Source organism: Erpetoichthys calabaricus, chromosome 3, assembly GCF_900747795.2.
Source record: "Erpetoichthys calabaricus chromosome 3, fErpCal1.3, whole genome shotgun sequence".
NCBI classification, from domain to species: domain Eukaryota; kingdom Metazoa; phylum Chordata; class Cladistia; order Polypteriformes; family Polypteridae; genus Erpetoichthys; species Erpetoichthys calabaricus.
This window is the reverse complement of record NC_041396.2, coordinates 89,226,695-89,248,661: the sequence shown is the minus strand read 5'-3', so window position 1 is coordinate 89,248,661 and position 21,967 is coordinate 89,226,695. Positions and strand designations below refer to the sequence as shown.

Here is a 21,967-nt window from a genome sequence, read left to right as displayed (position 1 = left end):
TCACCGTATGAAGTAACATATGTTCTGAACAAATGCAGAAACTTGAGAATTACTGGGAGAATAAAACATAGAAAAAGGTAATAAATGCACAAGATATGAAACATAGTCAGAAAAGCAGAAACAGTAACCAAAATGACAAAAAATAACCAAGCGTTAAGTTAAAAGAAGAAAACCAAAAAGAAAAGTTTTTATAATGTAGCCAAAGTCAAAGGCCAAAAATGGACCTCTTTATTTTGATTTTTTGAAGTTAAACTACTAAAAAATGCTAGGATGCTTTTTATCCATTGTAAAAATGTATACAGAAACTAATCTTACGTCACTGATGCGACAAATGAGTTTCACATGATGACTAAACAGTGTTGCCGAAAATACAAAGGAAATAATGTTAATAAAAAGTTATGTCATTAAACAGAATTAGGTTTTCTCTGAAAAAAATAATAATAATGAGTAAATAAAATGTGTATGCAAATAACAATGGCAGAAAAGTAATAACTGAAAGGAATCACAAACATAAGAGTAACAACTTAAAGCTAAATTAAAGAATAATTAAAATGTTGACAAATCAGTAACTATTGACCCAGAAGGACTGAGCCTATGAATATCTAGGAATCAAATCAGAATACAGAACAGCAACTGAAAGCGAAGAGTTACATATAAAACTGTTGGCTAACAAATAACTAAGTACAAGAACAGAACATTATTAAAATGTGTGAGAGAGAACAATTTGCTGACAGACCTAGAGGAAGAACCTAAAAGGAGAAGGGGTGATCACCTAAGTGTTAAACATTCAGAGTATTAGAAAGCAAGTATTAAGACGATTTGGGATGATGTAGCAATAAAAGGTCATCTGGAGTTTTGTCTTCTCCTGAAAAACAGTGGCTTGATCCTTCTGGTGAGGAGTGGGCAGCTGACCCCAGTGGAAGAATTAAAGTACCTCAGTGTCTTGTTCATATGCAATAGTAAAGGTGGTCATGGGGTTAACCAGAAAATCAGCAGAATAACAACAGTTTTGCAGATGCAGACCTAACCACCTGGAGCTAAGTTATCAGATGAAGCTTTTAATTTGCCAGTCTGTTTATATCCACATTATCATCTATGTTCAGGAGCTCTTTGTAGTAATCGAAAGATGAGATTAAAAGCAAAGGAGGTTGAAATGAGGTTCCTGTGCAGGATTGGTGGGTTCATTCTCTTAGACAGGGTGAAGACCCTAACAATACTGAAGGATCTTGGAGTAAAACTACTCCATCTGAAGAACAGGAACAGCCATATAAGGTAGTTTAGGCATGAAGTTAAGAAACCCCCCTAGTACCTCCTACAAGAGATGTACTAGGCATTGTCCGGTGGGAGAAGATTAAGAAACAACCTCAGGACATACTGGAAGGAGTATACAGTATCTCTCAACTGGCAATGGAGGAGCTACAAATTTCCAAGGATAGAATAATAGTAGGTGCTTATAAATAAATATTGTTGTTGTTGTTATAGATAATCACCTGATGCAGTCAGAATAGGTTTATGTGCCCTGAAAATTCTGTAATGGAAGAATAGTAAGTTCGTAATATGATTCAATGAATGAATGAATGAATTTGTCATCAATTATTTCATCATATTATAATTAGTGGGTTAGTTTGAATTAATTATTGCTCCATGACATTTTACTATCACTTTGATTGCTCTTATCCATTCAAAGGGGGACCCAAAATTCCTGGAATCAATCAACAGCACAGGAGTAGGATGCTATCAGCTATGCCGCTAGCTATCATAATGCCTGCAGTCTTGTTAGACAGTCCACCATTTTTGCGTTCTCTTATATATAAAATGCAAATCTCAGACCTGGCTAGTGTTAAAATTCATGTTTAATGTTTCTTTGGTCATTTTTGATTCTTTGATTTATGTTGATTGTGTGTATGCTTCTTTTTTTTGGTTGTGTCTACATATATAAACTGCCTTTGTTATGTCCCATTTGTTTTATTGGTGGCAATTCCTTTGCTTCTTGTGCTCCACAGAGTTTCATTGTTATTGAAAAGAAATTAGATAAGAATAAACTTTTTATTTTATATAGATTCTGTCCTTGCTCTTATTACTAGCCGGGGTTTGATGGTGATATCCTTTTTGGAAGTACTTTTGGAACTAATTGGGACTTTGGGACTCCTAGTCCATGACAACTAGGGGTTCTGTGTCTGTCACACAAAAATTCACAAACCTCTGAACCTTAAAAATCTTGATTTTGGTTTTAATTTAGAGCTTATGAATTGATACATGTTAGGTGAGCCAAGAGTTGGTGGTACGGGCTACCTTGTCCAAATAATTGAGCTTCAGGTCCTTCTCACAGTAAGTGTTCTGGCTGGCAGAAAAGAAAAACACCAGTGTGGGTATACAGCATTGCTGACAGGAAAAGAACTGTAACCAGCTCTGCTGACAGTGAAGCACATTGCACAGGCTAACTGATTGTTTTTATTGCAAATGTGAGTCATGCACTCTGAGCACAACAGAAAGTTATTCATGACCAAAGATTTAAAGGTGTGGGCTTCCTATGCCAAGTTATAGGGCTTTGGGTCCCTCATACAGAGAGTGGGGGCATCACTACATGACATGACTGACACAGCTTAGCTGTCAAGAAATTAACCAAGGCAACATCTCACTACAGTGACCTGTGGTGCTGTGTTTTGTAAGAAGCGCATGAATCTCCTTTCTTCAAGGACCAGAGATCTGAGTTTTTCCTAGTTTTAAACATTTATCTTCATGTTTCTCAGGAATCTGAGTTTTACTATCTCATCTCTTTTCATATTATTATAATTTCAGATTTGTGTTTTCATTTTTCGTTCTTTACTATTATTTAAAAAAGATTTATTTTTGGTGCCCTAAATCAAGTAGTAGAAGTAAATTTTGAAACCGCAGCAACATCAAGGTAACTTCCTTGCATTGCATGATGTGCATATATGGAAGCTGAGTTGGGTTATGATATTCTTGGCCAGCATGTGACCCTTTTAATCCTGCCCACCCTGCTATCTGCATCCTTGCCCACTTGGACCCTATATTCTTTTCCTGTCATCTTATACAGTTTGTGAGATTGGTATCTTGCATGGACCCTGTATGTGGTTGCAATACTTTGTAATGCAATCACCTCCAAATTATCACATTATTTCAGAGTTAAAGACAATAAAGTGGTTAAATGAAATAACACTTTGTCAAGAGAAGTCTTGTCTGGTGCCCATTACTATAATTTACCAGTATCTTTAACTGAGAGGAAAGACAGACTGAATTTCAAGATGAAACACTCCTGTGAAAGAGCTGAGGAATGTTTGGGGTTCATTTTTATATTACACTTGGACTTTTGATCTAGTAATAAAGCTATCAGCCCTTATTTTCTCACTAATCTAATCCAGAGAATTGGAATCAAGTAATTATGTGAAATGAATGGAAGATGTATGTGAAAAATTGTAAAAATCTAAACAGAACAAGTTTATTGAAAAGCATCCAACCTGAGCATGTTATTGGGATCATGAAGGCCACCCAAGTACTTCAGGGTGATTTTTCAAATTTTCTGCTTAGAGGACAGCGGTTTAAAGAAGCCGCTCTTGCGGGTACTGCGTGAACTCATATCTGGCAATCACTAGGACCCAGAGGAGTGCTTCAGTGCTAACCAACCTCCTGCCTGCCTGCTTGCCTGTGTGCCTGCCTTTCATTCTTCACTGCAGTGTCTCTCAGGGCATCATCTCTAGTGGAAAAGGCTCTCATCTGTTCAAGCCAGACCCCCAGAAGCAACCAGGAAAAAAAAAGAGCAAGTAAGGTAGGCAAGTGCTTCTCTGCAAGCAGACAGACCACCACAGGTCTATTGTCATTGCTAGGATATGTGTACTGTGCTGTGTGTATTGGCAGTGTCAGGCTTGATAGTGTGGCTTTGTTGTCCTGCTATTGATTAGAAAGATGCTAGAGACATTTAATTCTATTGTCAATGTGTGTGTAAATAAGGCACAGGGAAGGGGTGGAGACACAGGAAGTGGGTATACTTCATGAAATGAGGAGATGGCACACATCTGTGCAGCAATGTTAAGTGAAACCAATCAGGTCCAATAGGACCGTCATGTGCAGGTGTCAGCTGGCAAGGCTTGCTGAGAGGTCTTGGACACCGTGCGAGAAAAAGGGCAAAATGTTGCCCGTCCAACTCTCTGGCTCTAAGGGTTTTTGTATGTCTACCTGTGCATCTCCATATGTTGTTTTTTATATATAGTTGTGATGATGGATCAGATAGACACATGAAGACCCACATCCATATAAAAGACACTGCATGTGATGGCAGGGATGGTGGGTACAAATGAGTGGACTGTGTCTGCTATGACAGCCCTCTGTCTCTATCTATCTCTGCCTCTCTCACTTTGCTCTGGAACTCATTCACTCACCTTAAAGCATTAAGGCTAACTGCTAAGTCTGAAAGAGACCAGTCTGGAGTGTACTCCAATATAATCAGTGGCTAAGAGATCCACGCTTCCAGTAAACTTTACCCAAGGCTGTCCTATTGGTTCGCAATATGTAAAGCCTGAGAAGTAGAGAGGGACCAGAGAAAAGAGAGAGAGAGAGAGACAGAGAGACAGAGACAGAGAGAGAGAGAGATGCAAGGCCTGCTCTACAGCATGCCACAAGCAATGTCTAAAAATAAATGTATTGTCCGCTGATGCACAGGCTCCACAAATCTGTAACCTTGTCCATGCCTCAGCTTTGACAACTTTCCAGAGAAAAAGTCTGTCAGTTTTGAAAATGATGACATTTTAACACTTTGAGCTATTTATCTGTCTACCAGCTTTCCATTTACTCCTAAATCATGAAAAGCAGAGTACAGCTTCAATCAGAAGACTTACAACTTGCAATGCCATGGCAAAAGGTATCAGCATTTAGATGTTTTAGAAATGTCTATATTACAGTAGCCCAGAGAATGCCAACATGGTTTTGTAGTGACTGGATGTTGTTTGTTCCAGGATGCTGTGCACTTTGTTTTCAATCAACCACTTAATCGATATTTTATATACCTCCTTGGATGGAGATGATCCTCACACATCCCAAAGACATGTGCCTATTGTCAGTTGGCCATGTAAAGCTGGCCCCCATGTGAATGAGTGTGGTTGTGTGATTGAATGTGCCCTGGGAAGGACCAGCATAAATAGACAATTGTTTTTTGCTTTATACCTGATGTTCTGTGGCCCATACATCCCAGAACTGGAGGATTAAACATGTTGGGTTATATATTTAGTACCATTTTATAAAATAAAATTCTAGGCCTAAGCATTTTAGCAAGCAATTGATTTTTATATCATACCTTTCATATTAATAAGTATAACAAACTAATTTGCAGGGATCACAATTTATATAATTCATATGACAATGCATCCACCATAACATAATGGTTTACAACTTAGTTAAGTGCACTTTTGCACAAAATTACTTCTGGAGATCCATCCACCCATTGATCCATTTCTTGAGTTACAAGAAACTGGGACCTGTTTAAAAAGCCTCAGCAGCAAGACATGAACCAGCAACAAATGAGACGCCAAGTTTACCAATGGGCACACACATACACCCGCTCATGTAGTCCGGTTTCTATTATTGTCATTCAATCAATTCATCATGCCTCGGTATGACTTATAGAAGGAGAACCAACAAAAGCACGGGGGAAAGACAGACAGTGACTGGATTAGTATTTGAACCCTGCCTACTGGAGCTGTGACGTATCGCCACTGTCTAATGCATCTGCCTGGCAGCTGTAGGAGAAGAGCAAATGGTAAAAATATAGCAATACTGCAAGAGCTAGATAAACCGTAAGATAAGGATGATATAGACAAAAAATGTTACTTTAAAAATGGAACAGATAAGTTGTCAGTCTTCAGCCTGATAAATCATACGATTAAGTTGCTTTAAACTGTCAGCCACAACCAACTCATTATGGGACCATTACCATTTACTTAACCTACCAGTGCTCCAGTTGCAGAAATATAGAAATGAGCATACTATATTTGGGATGTTGACTGCTTCGAAATGCACCATATAAAATTGAGTTGAATTGGTTGATTAACTGACTAAGCTGGAACAAATAGGTCTCTATGAACAGAAATATTTAAACTATTTGTCAGAGCACATCATAAAGTTGAGTAAGTAAAATGGACAACAGAAAGAAGGGCAATTGTAAGCTTGTGTACAAATTAACCAACAGCACTATGAGGTACTTCATTTCTGAGTTCTTCTGTATGAGTTACATGCAGATTTTTGTGAACCTTTAGCTGAGGAATTCCAATTTCATGGCATTTTGGAAGTTATATGGCCAAAACTTTAAAAACCTGGAAATGGTGATATCATTGGTAATTATTGGAAGATTTTCATGACAAAATCTTTCTACATCCAGCATGGGGACGTTTTTAACATAATTGAGTCTTTGGAGTAGTTGAGATACTATATGGGGGTACAGTTTAGTTTGCTGTTAACGATCCTTACATTGCATAAAGTAATTAAAAAGTTCTCAGGAGTCGACATTCAAGGAGAAAGAGTCATATTTGTCTGTCTTATTATGGAAATCTGTTAAAAAGTTACACAATGTGTTAATGCGTTAATATCATAGAGGCAGGCAATAATAATCAAGCAGAGTTGTGGATTATCAGTATGTAATGAACAAGAGGTGGTGGTGATAAATCATGCGATCTAAAAGCATGATGTTGATGGGCTTCATCAGCCGATTAAGGGGTCATGGGTTCATCAATAGAATGAACAGTCAATACAGACCACTTTTAAGTGAACTTTTCTGTCGCTCAGATGACTGTCTGCATGTGAAGCTCAATGTTTCCTGTAAAACCTGCTGTTTCTCGTGATAATGCTAACAAGAGACTGTGTGTGTTGTGAGCATCTTGTACCGCCTAGGAGAACAATGCATGCACTCTGTAATGTGAATTTGTTTTGCTAATATTCTAGGTATTTTATAATGTAAATCAAATTAGATAATTGTACTGATTGTGTATATTTGAATGGGAGGATATAAGGTAAAATATATCTCTAGTGTACCATTAACATTAGTTTACAACTTTTTCACATATCTTTAGGCTCAACTTGCTACTTTCATGTAATGGCTTTTTAGACACCTAGCTTCTGGGTCATTCTTAGAGTTGAAGCAGAAACCTTGACAACCTTTAAGAAGTATCTGAATGAGATATTGGGGCAGCTTAGGTGTTAACTAAAGAAAAGAGCCTGATGGACTGATTGATCTCCTCTTGTTTGTCAGATTTCTTACATTCTTATGCATGTTCATTCCTGGAACAGGGACACCTTAAAAAATCTCAGAACGGCTGGGCTTTTTTGCCTCTGGAATAAATGATGACCCCATACATTTTTTATTTAAAAGTGCAAGAAAAAATTTAATAGTTTTTAAACCACCTATCCTACTTTGTTTACAAAAACACCTCACAAGTCCACTATTCAGTAAACATACTATTGTATAGTGTCATGGGAGAAATACCTAGCAACTTCCAAAATCCATCCATCCATTCATTATCCAACCCGCTATATCCTAACTACAGGGTCATGGGGGTCTGCTGGAGCCAATCCCAGCCAACACAGGGCACAAGGCAGGAAAGAAACCCCGGGCAGGGCGCCAGCCCACCACAGGGCACACACACACACACACACACACACACACACCTATACAACAAGCACACACTAGGGACAATTTAAAATACCAATGCACCTAACCTGCATGTCTTTGGACTGTGGGAGGAAACCGGAGTACCCGGAGGAAACCCACGCAGACACGGGGTTCCAAAATCCTCTCCTAGGAAATCCTCTTATTTAATTATTAAGTTTCCTCCCTGTTGACGTCTCTCTAAATCTCAAGGCTTTATGAAAGAATTATGTAACTGCTTATATGGTTTAATTTATGTCCCACTGGACTAAATGTACAGTATATACATCATATTTAGGTACAGTAATATGTAAAGTATATATCTAGGATATACATATATCTATGTACAAGTGACATGGTGCACCTTTGGTACTTCTTAGTTTACTTCTGCTTTCTACCAAATGCATGCTTGTTAGAGAAATTGGTGACTGGCTGTCAAATGGCTCTATGTGAGTGGCATTGTAATTGTGCATATGAAAAAGGCCTATGAGAGACTAGCTCTCCACAATACTGAACTGGATTAAGCAGGTTTGAGAATGTATGTTATACTAATGTAATATATAAAGTTACATGTGTGTTTGTATACAATGAATCCATCTCTACCCAATTTTGCATAGATTCCCTGTTTACACAGGACTAGACCATAGGCCATTTTTAATTTCGAAATTTATTGAAGGTCTGGATGTTGGAGGTCTCTAAAGGCCATGTCACATTGAGTGACTTTTCAGTCAATTTTCATTTAGTCATTTCAGACTTCATTTACATAATCTTAGCGAGTCAGCAACAGTTGCAGTGTGCTTCCATGGCCACCATTCATGCAGTTTAACATACCAGGTGACTCTGTCCAACCTGCCAGCAGCTCATCCTGATAAACTCAAACAGGTTTTATGCTACGTTCCATTTACCTCAGAAGTTGGATGTCAGAGCTGGGAATGATGTCACACCCAAGTTCACCTCATTCCCGTAAAACATTTGAAAAACCAATATGAATGCGTCTAAGAAAACCTTTGTTATGTTTGATCCATCAAAATGAATAACAGTTCATAACAATGCATTAGGAGGTATTTTGCTTGTCTAAACACTGTAGCACAAATAGAAAATATACAATACTGTGTGTACGACTGATCTAATGAGACGTAAATAGGCTGAAAACAGTATAATGCTACAGCTTTCACTAAAGTTTGCACTGTATGTCACCATTTTAAATTGACATCTGATCTGAAGTCTGACAAACTTGGACTTGACAGACCAGCCTCGAGTTTCTGAGTTGGAAATCCAACTTAACGGGTCGTTCCAGTTGAAAATTCTGACTAGGAACTTGGAAATTCTGACTTTCCACTTATAATAGAACACAGCATAATTTTGTCCGGAGTCGTAGGGGTGGGATCTGTGTGTGCATGAGTTGAGAACCAATGAGTGCTCAATTGGAAGTACAAAGCATATAATTCAGCTACGGGGAATAAGGACTGTGGGTGTTTTGGACTTCACAAACACAAGAGAGGCTCGCTTGTTTGATGTCTGATGCTTTTCGTACCAAAACAGAATGACAAAAAGAAAAATAAAAAGGGCCAAAATTGTGACTGAACTCTCCATACCTGTTAAGCATTCATCAGGCTCTGTCAGACAGCACGTTCTTGACTGTCAGTAAAAGGAGCGAGCACAACTGTTCTGGAAAGTCATCATGACAAGATCATCAACTGCATTGTCTCCAGCTAGAAATGGTGTAAGGTGCAACCGGCTTTACTGACTGCACCTGCATTTTAATTCGGAAAGGGCTCTGGGGGCATTTTAGGGACTTGGCTCAACTATGAAAAGTTGGTGCTTATGATGGGTAGTCATAAAAATATTAGTTTGGGGCTAACATTTTTCCCCATGGGGAATTTATTTAGTGACCAGGTTACACTTAATTCCAACCTGGGCAGCACTGGTTCCCCTGCTTGTTTAAATAGATATATTTACTCTGCTGGTGTCATATACACACACACACACACACACACACACTGCAGCGTCACAATGAAGGACCTCGATTACATTACCATCTGAAATGGATTTTGCATTTTCTAATGTTTTTAGGGTCTTCTTTAGACACATCAATTTCCTCACACACTTCAACGCTGTGTGTGTACATTTGTGTGCCCAGGTGGTGTTCCATCCAGGGTTGCTTTCTCCAGTGCTGCCAGGACAGTCACTAATTCCTGGTAGTATACATCAAAACCCTTCCACTCCCTTATTTTGGCCGAGGTGTCTTGCTGTAGTTTTTGGGTTCTGGATTCCTGGAGACTCCATCAGTGAGTCTAAACTGGACTGGTGTATATGTGTGCCAATGTGGCCTTCTATGGCCAAAATTAAATAAATCTCTTCAACGTTACTTAAGTTCTCATATGGCTCTGGCTAGGCCCAAACACATTCTTTTGATTAATTTGGATTATTGATGTATACACTTTCCATACTATGGAACAGTTAGAAGTATAATGCAGTGTTTGTGGGTTAAAATTTGTGAGCCCTATAGTCTCATCTCACCTGCTGTGATGAGCATTCTAAATGTTTTCTGGCAGGGCTAATAATCTTCAGAACCCAGAAATTTAAAATCCTCCAAAATCGTGTGTTAGTGATTAATGGGGTGACATTTAATTTACATCTTCATTTACATTACAGTACAGTTACACTTTTACTGGATGGACTGTTTTCTTTAAAAACAATTTAAAATCAAAGTCAAAGGTTACACTCTTTTATTAAGTTTGCATGAACAATAACATCAATATACATTTTGTGTTGAAAATGAATTGCCAGTGCCTATTATTTCCTCTGATGGACTATCAGTTGGACCAGAAGGGTTCTGGGTAGCCTTTTCAGCCATCACTTTATAGAATTATGATAAAACACAATCTGTTTTAATCTGAATGTTCTGGTTAGAAGAAAATAGAGGCCTTTAAACATAGTGACTGTAGGCCATCTGGATGAAAGCCAGTCATCAAAAACTTCTAATATAAATGGCAGGCTGTCTATTAGCACTCTCCAGAAGACTATACAGTATGTTTATTTGTCAAACATGGACGCCCTCTCTGGGGATTTAGTGTGTATGTTATTGCTTTCTGTCTTGAATTGCCTGTGGTCTTTAGGTTCAAAGGAAGGTAGACATGGTAGCTAGGGAACTGTACTTTAAACCACAAGCTTGCAAGTTATGTTCCTGTTTCAAACTCACTGTGCAGCTCAGCACTTAATCTGCCTGTGCTTCAGTTGTGAAAAAAATGTAAGTGAAAAGCCATCTTTTAACCCATATATCCAGTCCTGGGTTCACAGGAGCCAGTTTACTTCCCAGCATCATGGAAATCAAACCTGGAAACTAGTCCATTGCAGGTAACATTCATAATGACTAGACCAACTTAAGCTGATGCCACGTTACGGGACTTCTAATTGAAGGAGATGTCAAACTTGACAACTGAGTTGCTGATCTCGTCAACTGAACATGTCACTAGATCACACTGAATTATTTTATGCTACTTGTTCTGACCCTATGCCACCCTCAGAGGGAGGGGAGGAGGGCAAGCCTGAAATTTTATGCCACAACCTCACTTACAGTGAGAAGAACCTGTGTGCCAAATATCACACAAGCTCATCCCTTATTCTGATCGCCAATAACATGCTGTCTGATGGAGACAGGGCCCGGGCGAAGGATTTACGGCAGAGTTTCTTGGAGATTAGAGCGGAGGGGTTGGAGGATTGGTCCCCTTCAAGAATTGCAGACAAATGTCAGAGCAATGTCAATTGCTTAAACAACAGCAACACATATTGTAGATCATACACAATCCATTCCCATTAAATACAAAGGTTACTCGCAATCTTACACGATCTAAAAGGCAGTAAACCACAACACCTTTAAAGGCATGTTAACTTCATCTCTGGCTTTGTTTTTCTTTTTTTTCCATTCTGGCATGGTGCATAAAACACACAACATCAGACAGACAAGTCTCTCTCTTCTATTTGCCAGATCCTAAACACTAATGTTTCTTATATCTCGTTACTACACTATATACATTGTACTTCTGGGTGACACTCCTTTGTTGTCATCTCACACACACAAGCTTATACATACATACAACTTGTTTGATTTTTTTGAAGTGAGTTGCATACTGGTTCTGTGGTGGACTGGCACCCTGCCCGGGATTTGTTCCTGCCTTGTGCCCTGTGTTGGCTGGGATTGGCTCCAGCAGACCCCTGTGACCCTGTGTTAGGATATAACGGGTTGGCTAATGACTGACCTACTGACTGCATACTGGTTGGATTAGAGTCATTGGCTATATCAGACCAGGGGTCCTCAATCACGGTCCTGGAGGGCCGCAGTGGCTACAGGTTTTCATTCCAGCCAGTTGCCCAATTAGACATCAGTCCTTGCTGACAATTAAACTTAGTGTTTAACTGTATGGCTTGTTAGCACTTTTATTCATCAAAGACAAATTTAATTACATTGTAGATCAGAGGTCCTCAATTACAGTCCTGGAGGGCCGCAGTGGCTGCAGGATTCCACTTCAACCAAGTTTTTAATTAGAGCCCATTTATTTACTACTAAAGCAATACATTTTGGGGCTTAATTTTAGTTATCTTGCCTGTTACAATTCAGAACCCTTAATTGCCCATTTTAGGTTTAGCAGATGTATTTAAAATTTTAATTGTTGCCTGTTTTTTAATCAGACATTAGTTAATAATAAAATGCAGATAAACAAATAAACCAGCAGCTCTCCAGCCAACGTGCTTCCTTTTAAACTTGTGCATATGCACCATCAAAAGTGTCTGTGTTTAAAAAAAAAAGTTTAGAAATAAATGAGAGGGGATTTGAAATTAGCGTTAAGTGTAATTCTGTTCTAGTCCACAAAACACATGGATAATGCTCTCAGGTAAAGAAACTCTACAGTGCAATTGCAATTTCCCTTGGGTGAATGAAAGCACTAACAAGGCATAAAGTTAAATACGAAGTTTCATTATCAAGAAGGACTGAGTTCTAATTAGGAAAGCAGTTGGAAGGAAAACCTGCAGCCACTGCGGCCCTCCAGGACCGTGATTGAGGACCCCTGCATCAGACTATGCGACTGGTGATCATGGGAGCACGCCATGACTGTCTGAGACTTGCTAAGCTTATGTAAATGAAGTCTGCAAATGAAAATCGCTGGAAAAGTCGTGTAATGTGAAATGGCCAAAATATTTGTCTGTGTAATGCAGGAGGAGACTGAAGTTTCAGGAGAAAACTCACAGGAACAATTTCAAGTCAGAGATCTGGGGGTGGGAGGCACCACTATGCAGCCCATTTTGGCTCAGTCCTTCCTACTTAAAGTCCACCAAAAGAAAACTGACTTTCAGGGAGCAGCACTCTGGTCCCAGTTCTCATCCAGGATAATCCTTTCAGGGCACTTGTAACACTTCAATCACCTTACTCACAGCCTAATACAATTGTTCCAGAAAATATCCAGTCCTTAAGTAATTCTACAACCCTCTAATGAAAATAGATAGGAGTACAAATGAGTGATTAACAGAAATACGACCATTAAGAGTTACTCTTTTTCTGTGTGAAGATTAGATGTGCTAAAATATTAAAATGAATATTGTACAGAGATTTGCCTCTCCATGTCCAGCAAAGCCTCCCACTCCCCTATTGTGGGAAGAAAAGAAGAGTACACAACCCGCCTACACACAAATGTGAAATTGGACCCAGAATCTGATAATTTGTAAAAATTAGTAAAAAAAAAAAATAACCACACAGCTACATACACATGCACACTGATATATGGCTGCAGCCTCCTTTGCTGTACTTGTTAAAAATGCTGATAAGACTTTACAAAAAATAGCTGAACTATTATGCATTTATAGTTTACTTATTAGTGGATAATTGTTGCTTAACAATCCTGTTTCACCACTAAAATAATCAGAATCAGAATTACTGCTGATGATTCCTGCATATACCCCTCTCCGCAAACCTGCTTTTACCACCAAAAGATCCATCACCTGGCCTGATGATGCCTCTCTGCAGCTGCAGGACTGCTTCAAAAGGACTAACTGGGACATTTTTGAAAGTCCAGACCTGGAACTCTACACCGACAGTGTATTGTGCTACATCAAAACCTGCATTGACACTGTCACAGTGGAGAAACATATCCATGTCTATCCAAACCAGAAGCCCTGGATGACAAGAGAGGTTCAGCGGCTGCTAAAGGAGGAACACTGATCTCTACAGCATGACATGGTCCAACCTGAAGAGAGGCATCAGAAAGGCTAAGAGGGACTACAGGAGAAGGATTGAGGAGCACCTGCACAGTAATAACAGCAGGCAGGTTTGGCAGGGAGTCCAGCACTTCACCAACTACAGGACCAGCCATGGGGCTGCTGAAGGTGACGCCTCAATGGCAGAGGAGCTGAACCACTTCTTTGCTCGCTTTGAGATGGAACTACCAGAGGCAGCTATTACACACGCAGCAGCAACTCACAACTACATCACCCCCTCCCTTAGGGTGGAGGAACACGAGGTGAGACGCTCATTCCAGGCTGTCAATCCTAGGAAGGCAGCAGGTCCCAATGGTGTCCCTGGACGTGTGTTGAGGAGCTGTGCAGAGCAGCTGGCTGGGGTCTTTACAAAGATCTTTAACCTGTCACTGTCCCAAGCCTCAGTTCCTTTGTGAATTTCCCCTTGGGATTAATAAAGTATCTATCTATCTATCTATCTATCTATCTATCTATCTATCTATCTATCTATCTATCTATCTATCTATCTATCTATCTATCTATCTATCTATCTATCTATCTATCTATCTATCTATCTATCTCTCTGTCTGAAATCCTCCATCTTACGCCAAAAAAATCACCCATAACCCGCCTGAATGACTATCGGCCAGTAGCGCTCACCCCGGTGTTGATGAAGTGTTTTGAGAGACTGATCCAGAGTCATATCATGTCCTTCATCCCTTCTACCTTTGATGCACACCAATTTGCTTACAGGGCTAACAGGTCTACTGAGGATGCTGTTGCTCTCCATGCTATCCTGTCCGATCTGGAGCACCAGGGGAGCTACGCATGTCTCCTCTTTATTGATTTTAGCTCTGCTTTTAACATCATCCTTTCTCACAGATTGGTGGGCAAGCTGCTAGCCCTGGCACTCCTGTATTCCACCTATATATGGATTAAAGACTTCCTGACAGACCGCACACAAAGGGTTAGGGTGAGCCCTCACATCTCCTCGGTCATCAGCATCATCTCTGGCTCTCCTCAGGGGTGTGTGCTGAGCCCCCTGCTCTTCACGCTGTACACACATGACTGCGCCCCCACCCACCACCAGTGGGCAACACCATCAGTTTCTACCCTGTTGCTATTAGGACAATGAATGCTACCTAATCACCTCCAATGCAGCAGTGCAATAGATGACATCTTGTGCAATAGTGTTTCATGTGCAATTAAGGTCCTATGTTGAATGTTTGTGTTCTACCTTATTTCTTCTTATCCTTTCTTATCCTTTTTTTAATTATATTTTATTTATATTTTGACACCGCAGGGACTGCACCTAATTTTGTTGTATTTGTTACAATGACAATAAAGATATTCTGATTCTGATTCTGTTTCACCACTAAAAGGCTTTATATTAGGTAAATGCATAGCTTGGTATAGCATAACATATGATAAAATATAGTATACAGTGGAGGTGAAAGGCCTAGGAAACCTTTCAGAAAGTTCAGATTTTGTTGATGCAAACTCATGACATATCAAACTATTTTCAGCTTCAATATTTATATCAAAAGCAGATCTTTTTCAAAAATTACATAACTTTTAATATCCACTGTATTTGACATGATTGTCTGAGGCTGAAACCTATCCAGGAAAAATGGGTACAAAAGGGAGGCACTAACTCTGGATGAGACACTCCTAAGACAACCACATCAGTCTGTGAGGTTTGTATATTTAGTATGTATACTACATATAGTATTGCACAATGACACATGTAAATAGCGTGTTTGCCTTACAGCTCCAGGAAAGGGGCTATGAATGCTGGACTGAATGTATAGGTTTTGTATTTTTCCCCTATTTATGTCAGGTTTTCTTTGGATATTCAAGTTTCATACATGTGTCATTAGTTATTTAGCAGTCCTATATTGGCCTAATGTATATGTGAGTGTGCAAAATATCTAAAGATATCTCAATCCTTAGGAGACTGTCCTTCAATTCAGTTCAGGTCTGCCTCTGTCACAGAGTTAGGAAGCCACCATTCTATTCACAGCTTATTAATTTCTGCTCAAATGAGCTCTTCATATTGCTGTAGTATTTAGATGCAGGACTATTTGGGATTAATAAAGTATCTATCTATCTATCTATCTATCTATCTATCTATCTATCTATCTATCTATCTATCTATCTATCTATCTATCTATCTATTGGAGGAAGTGGAGTACCAATTTGTTTTCAACAGAAAGCAGCCATTCACCTACTCCTGGATGAGAGGATGGGAACTAAATAGTTTCATGGTATTTTCACATACTGTCTCGCAATGCATAAAGAATAGACAAATAGATATTGTAATTTACAGATTTATAGATTATTACACTATTTACCTTAATAAAAGGATAAGTGTCTGTGTGCCCATCCAGTTTCCAGGTCTCAGTCATTCCAAAAGACGCTGCACTGCAAACATTTTAAGTAGTAAAATGCCTTTCCGTGTCATTCCAACAGATGGTGTATCACAAACATTAACACTGCTTTTATGAAACCCATAACAAATGGCATATAGCAGAGACATACACATTGCAGGGTGCACTGCAAATATTAACATTGAGTTCTGCATTGATTATTAAGATTTCAACCCATCTTAAGCAGGTAGTGCAGCTTGTTAAAAATATAATACAGCAAACAACAAAACATCCAGCATCGGGCATCTGTGTTCAAGCATAATGTCATTTGGCATCCAGGAGAGGGCTGCAATGTCTGGCAAAAAGAAGCACAAAGAAAAATGAATATAAGTCAACAAGACACATAAAGAAGGGGGGGGGCATACATGCTCACACATCCAGTGAACAGAGGTTCCTAAATGAACAATGTGATCAAAACAGACATATTTACCATTGCACCATTTGACCATTTTAATAAGCAAGCATATCGCTATGCTATTGGTGTTTAAATAAGTATAATATATACGAACCTGATAAAGCACATTTGGCACTAATAATAATTAATTAATTAATTTAATAATAATAATAATTTTATTTAATAATAATAATAATTTGTCACCGATTCTGTTCATAACTTTTATGGACAGAATTTCTAGGCGCAGCCAGGGCGTTGAGGGGGTCCAGTTTGGTGGACTCAAGATTGGGTCACTGCTTTTTGCAGATGATGTTGTCCTGTTTGCTTCATCAGGCCGTGATCTTCAGCTCTGTCTGGATCGGTTCGCAGCTGAGTATGAATCGGCTGGGATGGGAATCAGCACCTCCAAATCCAAGACCATGGTCCTCAGCCGGAAAAGGGTGGAGTGCCCTCTCAGCGAGATCCTGCCCCAAGTGGAGGAGTTCAAGTATCTCAGGGTCTTGTTCATGAGTGAGGGAAGAATGGAGCGTGAGATCGACAGGCGGATCGGTGCGGCATCCTCAGTAATGTGGGCTCTGCATTGGTCTGTCGTGGTGAAAAAGGAGCTGAGCCACAAGGCGAAGCTCTCAATTTACCAGTCGATCTATGTTCCCACCCTCACCTATGGTCATGAGCTATGGGTAGTGACCGAAAGAACGAGATTGCGAATACAAGCGGCTGAAATGAGTTTCCTCCGCAGGGTGTCTGGGCTTTCTCTTAAAGATAGGGTGAGAAGCTCAGTCATCCGGGAGGGGCTCAGAGTAGAGCCGCTGCTCCTCCGCATCGAGAGGAGTCAGATGAGGTGGCTCGGGCATCTGATCAGGATGCCTCCTGGACGCCTCCCTGGTGAGGTGTTCCGGGCACGTCTAACCGGGAGGAGGCCCCGGGGAAGACCCAGGACACGCTGGAGGGACTATGTCTCCCGGCTGGCCTGGGAACGCCTAGGGATTCCCCCGGAAGAGCTAGAAGAAGTGACCGGGGAGAGGGAAGTCTGGGCATCTCTGCTCAAGCTGCTGCCCCCGCGACCCGACCTCGGATAAGCGGAAGAGGATGGATGGATGGATGGTATATATTATACTTATTTAAAAATACACAGTTTCCATCCATTCATTCACTGAGGCTACTTAATCCAAAGTTAGGATCGGTAATAGAGGATGTAGGGCAGGAACTAGTGCCGGACATATTTTAATACCACTCATACACTCATTCACAGCAGACCTATTTAGAGTTAAAAGTCTGAGGTAATTATCCAAAAATTAGTATGTGATAAATGACTAATGGCAAAGTCATATTGCAAAATAACAAAGTATTATACTATTTAATAGTCAAGTGGCAGCTGAAAAATTATATGTCTCTCTTTGGGTCAATAGAGTTTGAGTGGCTTGTAGAGTCTCTAAGTATAATTTTAGACTTTGGAAAAATTGTGTTCACTGTCTTATTTTTAACATCCTGGTTTGGAACATGACCACATGAGTATGAAGAAAGGGACTAGGTTCCAGCTGCCCTGCAACCCTGCTCAGGATAAGCAGGTTAGGAAGATGGATGGATGGATACTGTAGATGGAGTTAAAACCATCTAAAGGGCCTTAAGTAAGTAATGTAACACGCAGAATATAGGAATGTACTGTGTAGTAGATCTTCTGTTAGATTGTAATGTTTGTTTGAAATACTTTGAGTAGGAGCTGACTTTGAAAGTCACTCTGCTACAAAAATAAGCAAATTCATTTTGTTTGTCTTAAATCCACATGTTTATGTTTTAATTTGCTGCCATGTGTTTATATTTCTCTCTTCTCCTAGGTGAAGCTTGACCCTTCCAGAAATGAACAGATTGACGACCTTAAACAGTATTAATTAAATGAGATAGAGAGCACTTTCATGACTAATGCAGTGTTTCTGTCTCAAGCACAAACATAAACTCAGGAAGATTACAAAAAAAAAGTGCTGTAAAGAAGTCAGAAGTAACCAATGGAGCGTGAGTTGAGATGCCAGTTGTTCTAAGCAAATTAATCATCTTGGCAAGGTGCATGAGTCTTCCGAGGCTCAAAGCTACATGTTAGCACTTTAGGCTACTATAGTCAAAGATTGACACCCCCCGACTAAAGCACCAACTATTGCCCAGTACTGAAAGGAGGATGGGTGATGACCCTGTAAGCCTCTGCAATTTGTCTCCTTTTTCCTCTCATCCATGGAGCCTTCAGCAGCAAGCGCTATATGGTCCATCAAGAATTCCTCCATCTTCCAGAACTCACATCAACTCCTGGCTCATCCAAGTAATGCAACCTTGGCCTCACAGGATAACAACATGCTTTCTCAGTCAATAGCACTCTTCTTTATGCTGCTTGTAGACCTGGTGGCTGTAGTTGGAAATATAGCTGTTATGGTGGTCATCATCAAAACTCCCCAGCTGAGGAAATTTGTCTTTGTGTTTCATCTCTGCCTTGTGGACCTCTTGGCTGCCCTTCTTCTCATGCCTCTTGCAATCCTTTTAAGCTCCACTCTGTTTGACAAGGCCTTTTTCAGTGAGGCCTTGTGCCGTGGATATCTTTTTCTGAGTGTCTGTTTCATCAGTGTGTCTATTCTTTCTATTTCAGCCATTAATGTAGAACGATACTATTATGTGGTGCATCCCATGCGATATGAGGTGAAAATGACCATTGGTCTTGTGGTCACTGTGTTGGTGTGCATTTGGATCAAAGCCATTGGGATGGCTGTTGTCCCGCTGGTAGGATGGAGTTCCCAGAGAAGATCTTCCTCTCCTTTCCAAGATGGAGTTCTGATTGATGGCCATTGCTCGCTACAGTGGAATGGAGGACACTCAAACAATCAGGTGTTTGTAGTTTTTTTTACACTCTTCTACTTCCTTTGCCCAGTTCTGATCATTTTGGTGGTGTACTGCAGCATGTTTAAGGTGGCTAGAGTGGCTGCCATGCATCATGGACCTCTTCCAACATGGATGGATACCCCCCGTCAGCGATCAGAATCACTGAGCAGTAGGTCCACTATAGTAACTAGTTCTGGAGCACCAAGGACCACTCCACAAAGGGCATTTGGTGGAGGAAAAGCAGCTATCATTCTGATAGCAGTGGGGGGACAGTTTCTTTTCTGCTGGCTCCCTTACTTCTCTTTCCACTTATACTCAGCTTTGACTATGGTTGAACCAGATTCTACAGTACAGCTGGAAAACATTGTAACTTGGATAGGCTACTTCTGTTTTACCTCAAACCCATTTTTCTATGGCTGTCTTAACCGTCAGATCCGGGGGGAGCTAAGCAAACATCTCAATTGTTTCTTCAAGCACACACCAGGAGAAGACAGGCTGCCAAGCCGTGAGGGATCTATTGAAGAGAATTTTCTCCAGTTTCTACAAGGCACTGGCTGCACGCTCGAGTCTCGGAATCCGCACAGTACCTCGAGTCCCAAAAGAGACCAGCCACAGCAGCCAGCAGCAATTGACTTCCGGATACCTGGCCAGATTGTAGAAGAAACCTCTGAGTTTTTGGAGCATCAACACCTCAACCATGACCTTACCATATCAGAAAACTGCATTAGAACCATGCCATCTCAAAAGCTGGAATTGTAATAATAAGAATACTTTTCAGAAATACTTTCAAGGATAATATCAAATAGCATTTTGTGGAACAAAACATTAAAATGTATAAATGTAACAACTTATTTGATACCAGTCATATTGAATATTAGGAGAATTCAGCTTCAGTTTTCAAGATGATTATTTTGTCTTCAAAATGTTTTTTCTTTCATTAGGTTTGTGCTCTGAAATGAATCCATTGCCAAATAGCCAGCATAACTTGGTAACTTGTGTGGGAATTCTATATTGGAAAGATAACGTGGAGACATATTGCCATAGTAACCATTTTGAAAAAACCTGTGGCAGTTATTTGAAAATATTATTTTTTATCCAATTTAATTTACATTTTTGAACCAATTTGCACTTGACAATCCAAGTTTAGTGTGTAATACAATGCAGATTAACCTAAACATCAGAAGGCTTTCATGACTGGGTTACAGGAGATTTTTTCTATATCGCTCATCCTTATTGATACCAAATATCAAAAAGTGGAAAGAATATTAAAAGTTGGAAACACAGAAAGTTGTGGAATTTTTAGGGTTTGCTTTTCTCTGTTTCTATACTTAGTTTCCAAGCTCTTTAACATTTCTATTTAAAATATTATTATTAAATTAATGTACAAATGATTATTTATGAATTAAATGTTTAAAGTGTTATTTTTTATTCTGAACTATTGTTACATTAAACCAAAAACTGAAGTAAGTCCATGTTTAACATTGTGGTCACCTTTCTGAAAATCATGCGGTCAAGACACTGAATCCATGGAAAGCTACTATAATAATAAGTGCACATTATTATAATGACTTTCTATAGCAGCAATAATAAATATACACTATTTCAATTGCCTTATAGGGAAAAAAAATCACAAATATATTTCATAATAAAAACTAACGGTGAAAAAATGTAGCATATCATAACATGCACACATAATAATCGCTTCATGGTTTGCAATATCCTCAAACAATAATATGATCTGAAAGTATGATAACTGCATATGTCACCCACAACTAAACTGAACAGTTCTTAGAGCCATTAAAAAATCATAATGCATTTCAGAATTTGTCACTTTCACTCTGAACATTTTAAGCTTTACCTGAAGCTGCCACACTACCCCTGTAATGAATTAATGGGGTTCAAAAGTAGATGGAGGGACAGAGGTGTATTACAACAAAGTATGCACAAATTAGGTTTCAACAACCAAAACACACATACACACAAATCTGATTCAAAATAACATTCAATTGTCAGTAATGAGTGTTGGCAGCAATACCTTTTTTTATAACTGCTTAGAAGAATAGCTGCCATGATGCAAGGAAGAGCTACAGAACCTGCAAAAAAAAAATCCTCTCCTTTATTAACTGGGTCAACGATGTAAGAAAATGTAAGTCTTCAAATTAACTTTAGTAGTGAATTCCAGAATTTGTGCAACCTTAAATTAAAATAATTTTAAGAACAATGTCAAGTGTGGATTTACTGGAATTTTCTTTATCACTTTTTGAAGAATGCATTTTACCTTCAGGGAACTGCAGTGAATTTTAGGATGACATTTTAATTAACATTTACAAAGACGGGGTCACATTTAAGTGTTGCTCTGTTTTTCTAGTTTTCCTCTTATAAAAATAAACATCACTTTAAACTATT

At 39.4% G+C, this 21,967-nt stretch overlaps 1 protein-coding gene across 1 annotated transcript; it reads left to right on the top strand.

The window, feature by feature from the left end:
- The first annotated feature begins 3,647 nt into the window (after positions 1 to 3,647).
- Positions 3,648 to 21,767, top strand: gpr61 (G protein-coupled receptor 61). The gene is made up of 2 exons (XM_028797089.2): positions 3,648 to 3,787; positions 18,538 to 21,767. Exon 2 carries the CDS (start codon positions 18,926 to 18,928, stop codon positions 20,318 to 20,320), a length of 1,395 nt encoding a protein of 464 aa, XP_028652922.1. The 5' UTR covers positions 3,648 to 3,787; positions 18,538 to 18,925; the 3' UTR covers positions 20,321 to 21,767.
- Positions 21,768 to 21,967: the final 200 nt, after the last annotated feature.

Excerpts from the sequence above, each read along its gene's own strand:
- gpr61 (XM_028797089.2), top strand. The coding sequence starts at position 18,926 with ATGGAGCCTTCAGCAGCAAGCGCTATATGGTCCATCAAGAATTCCTCC.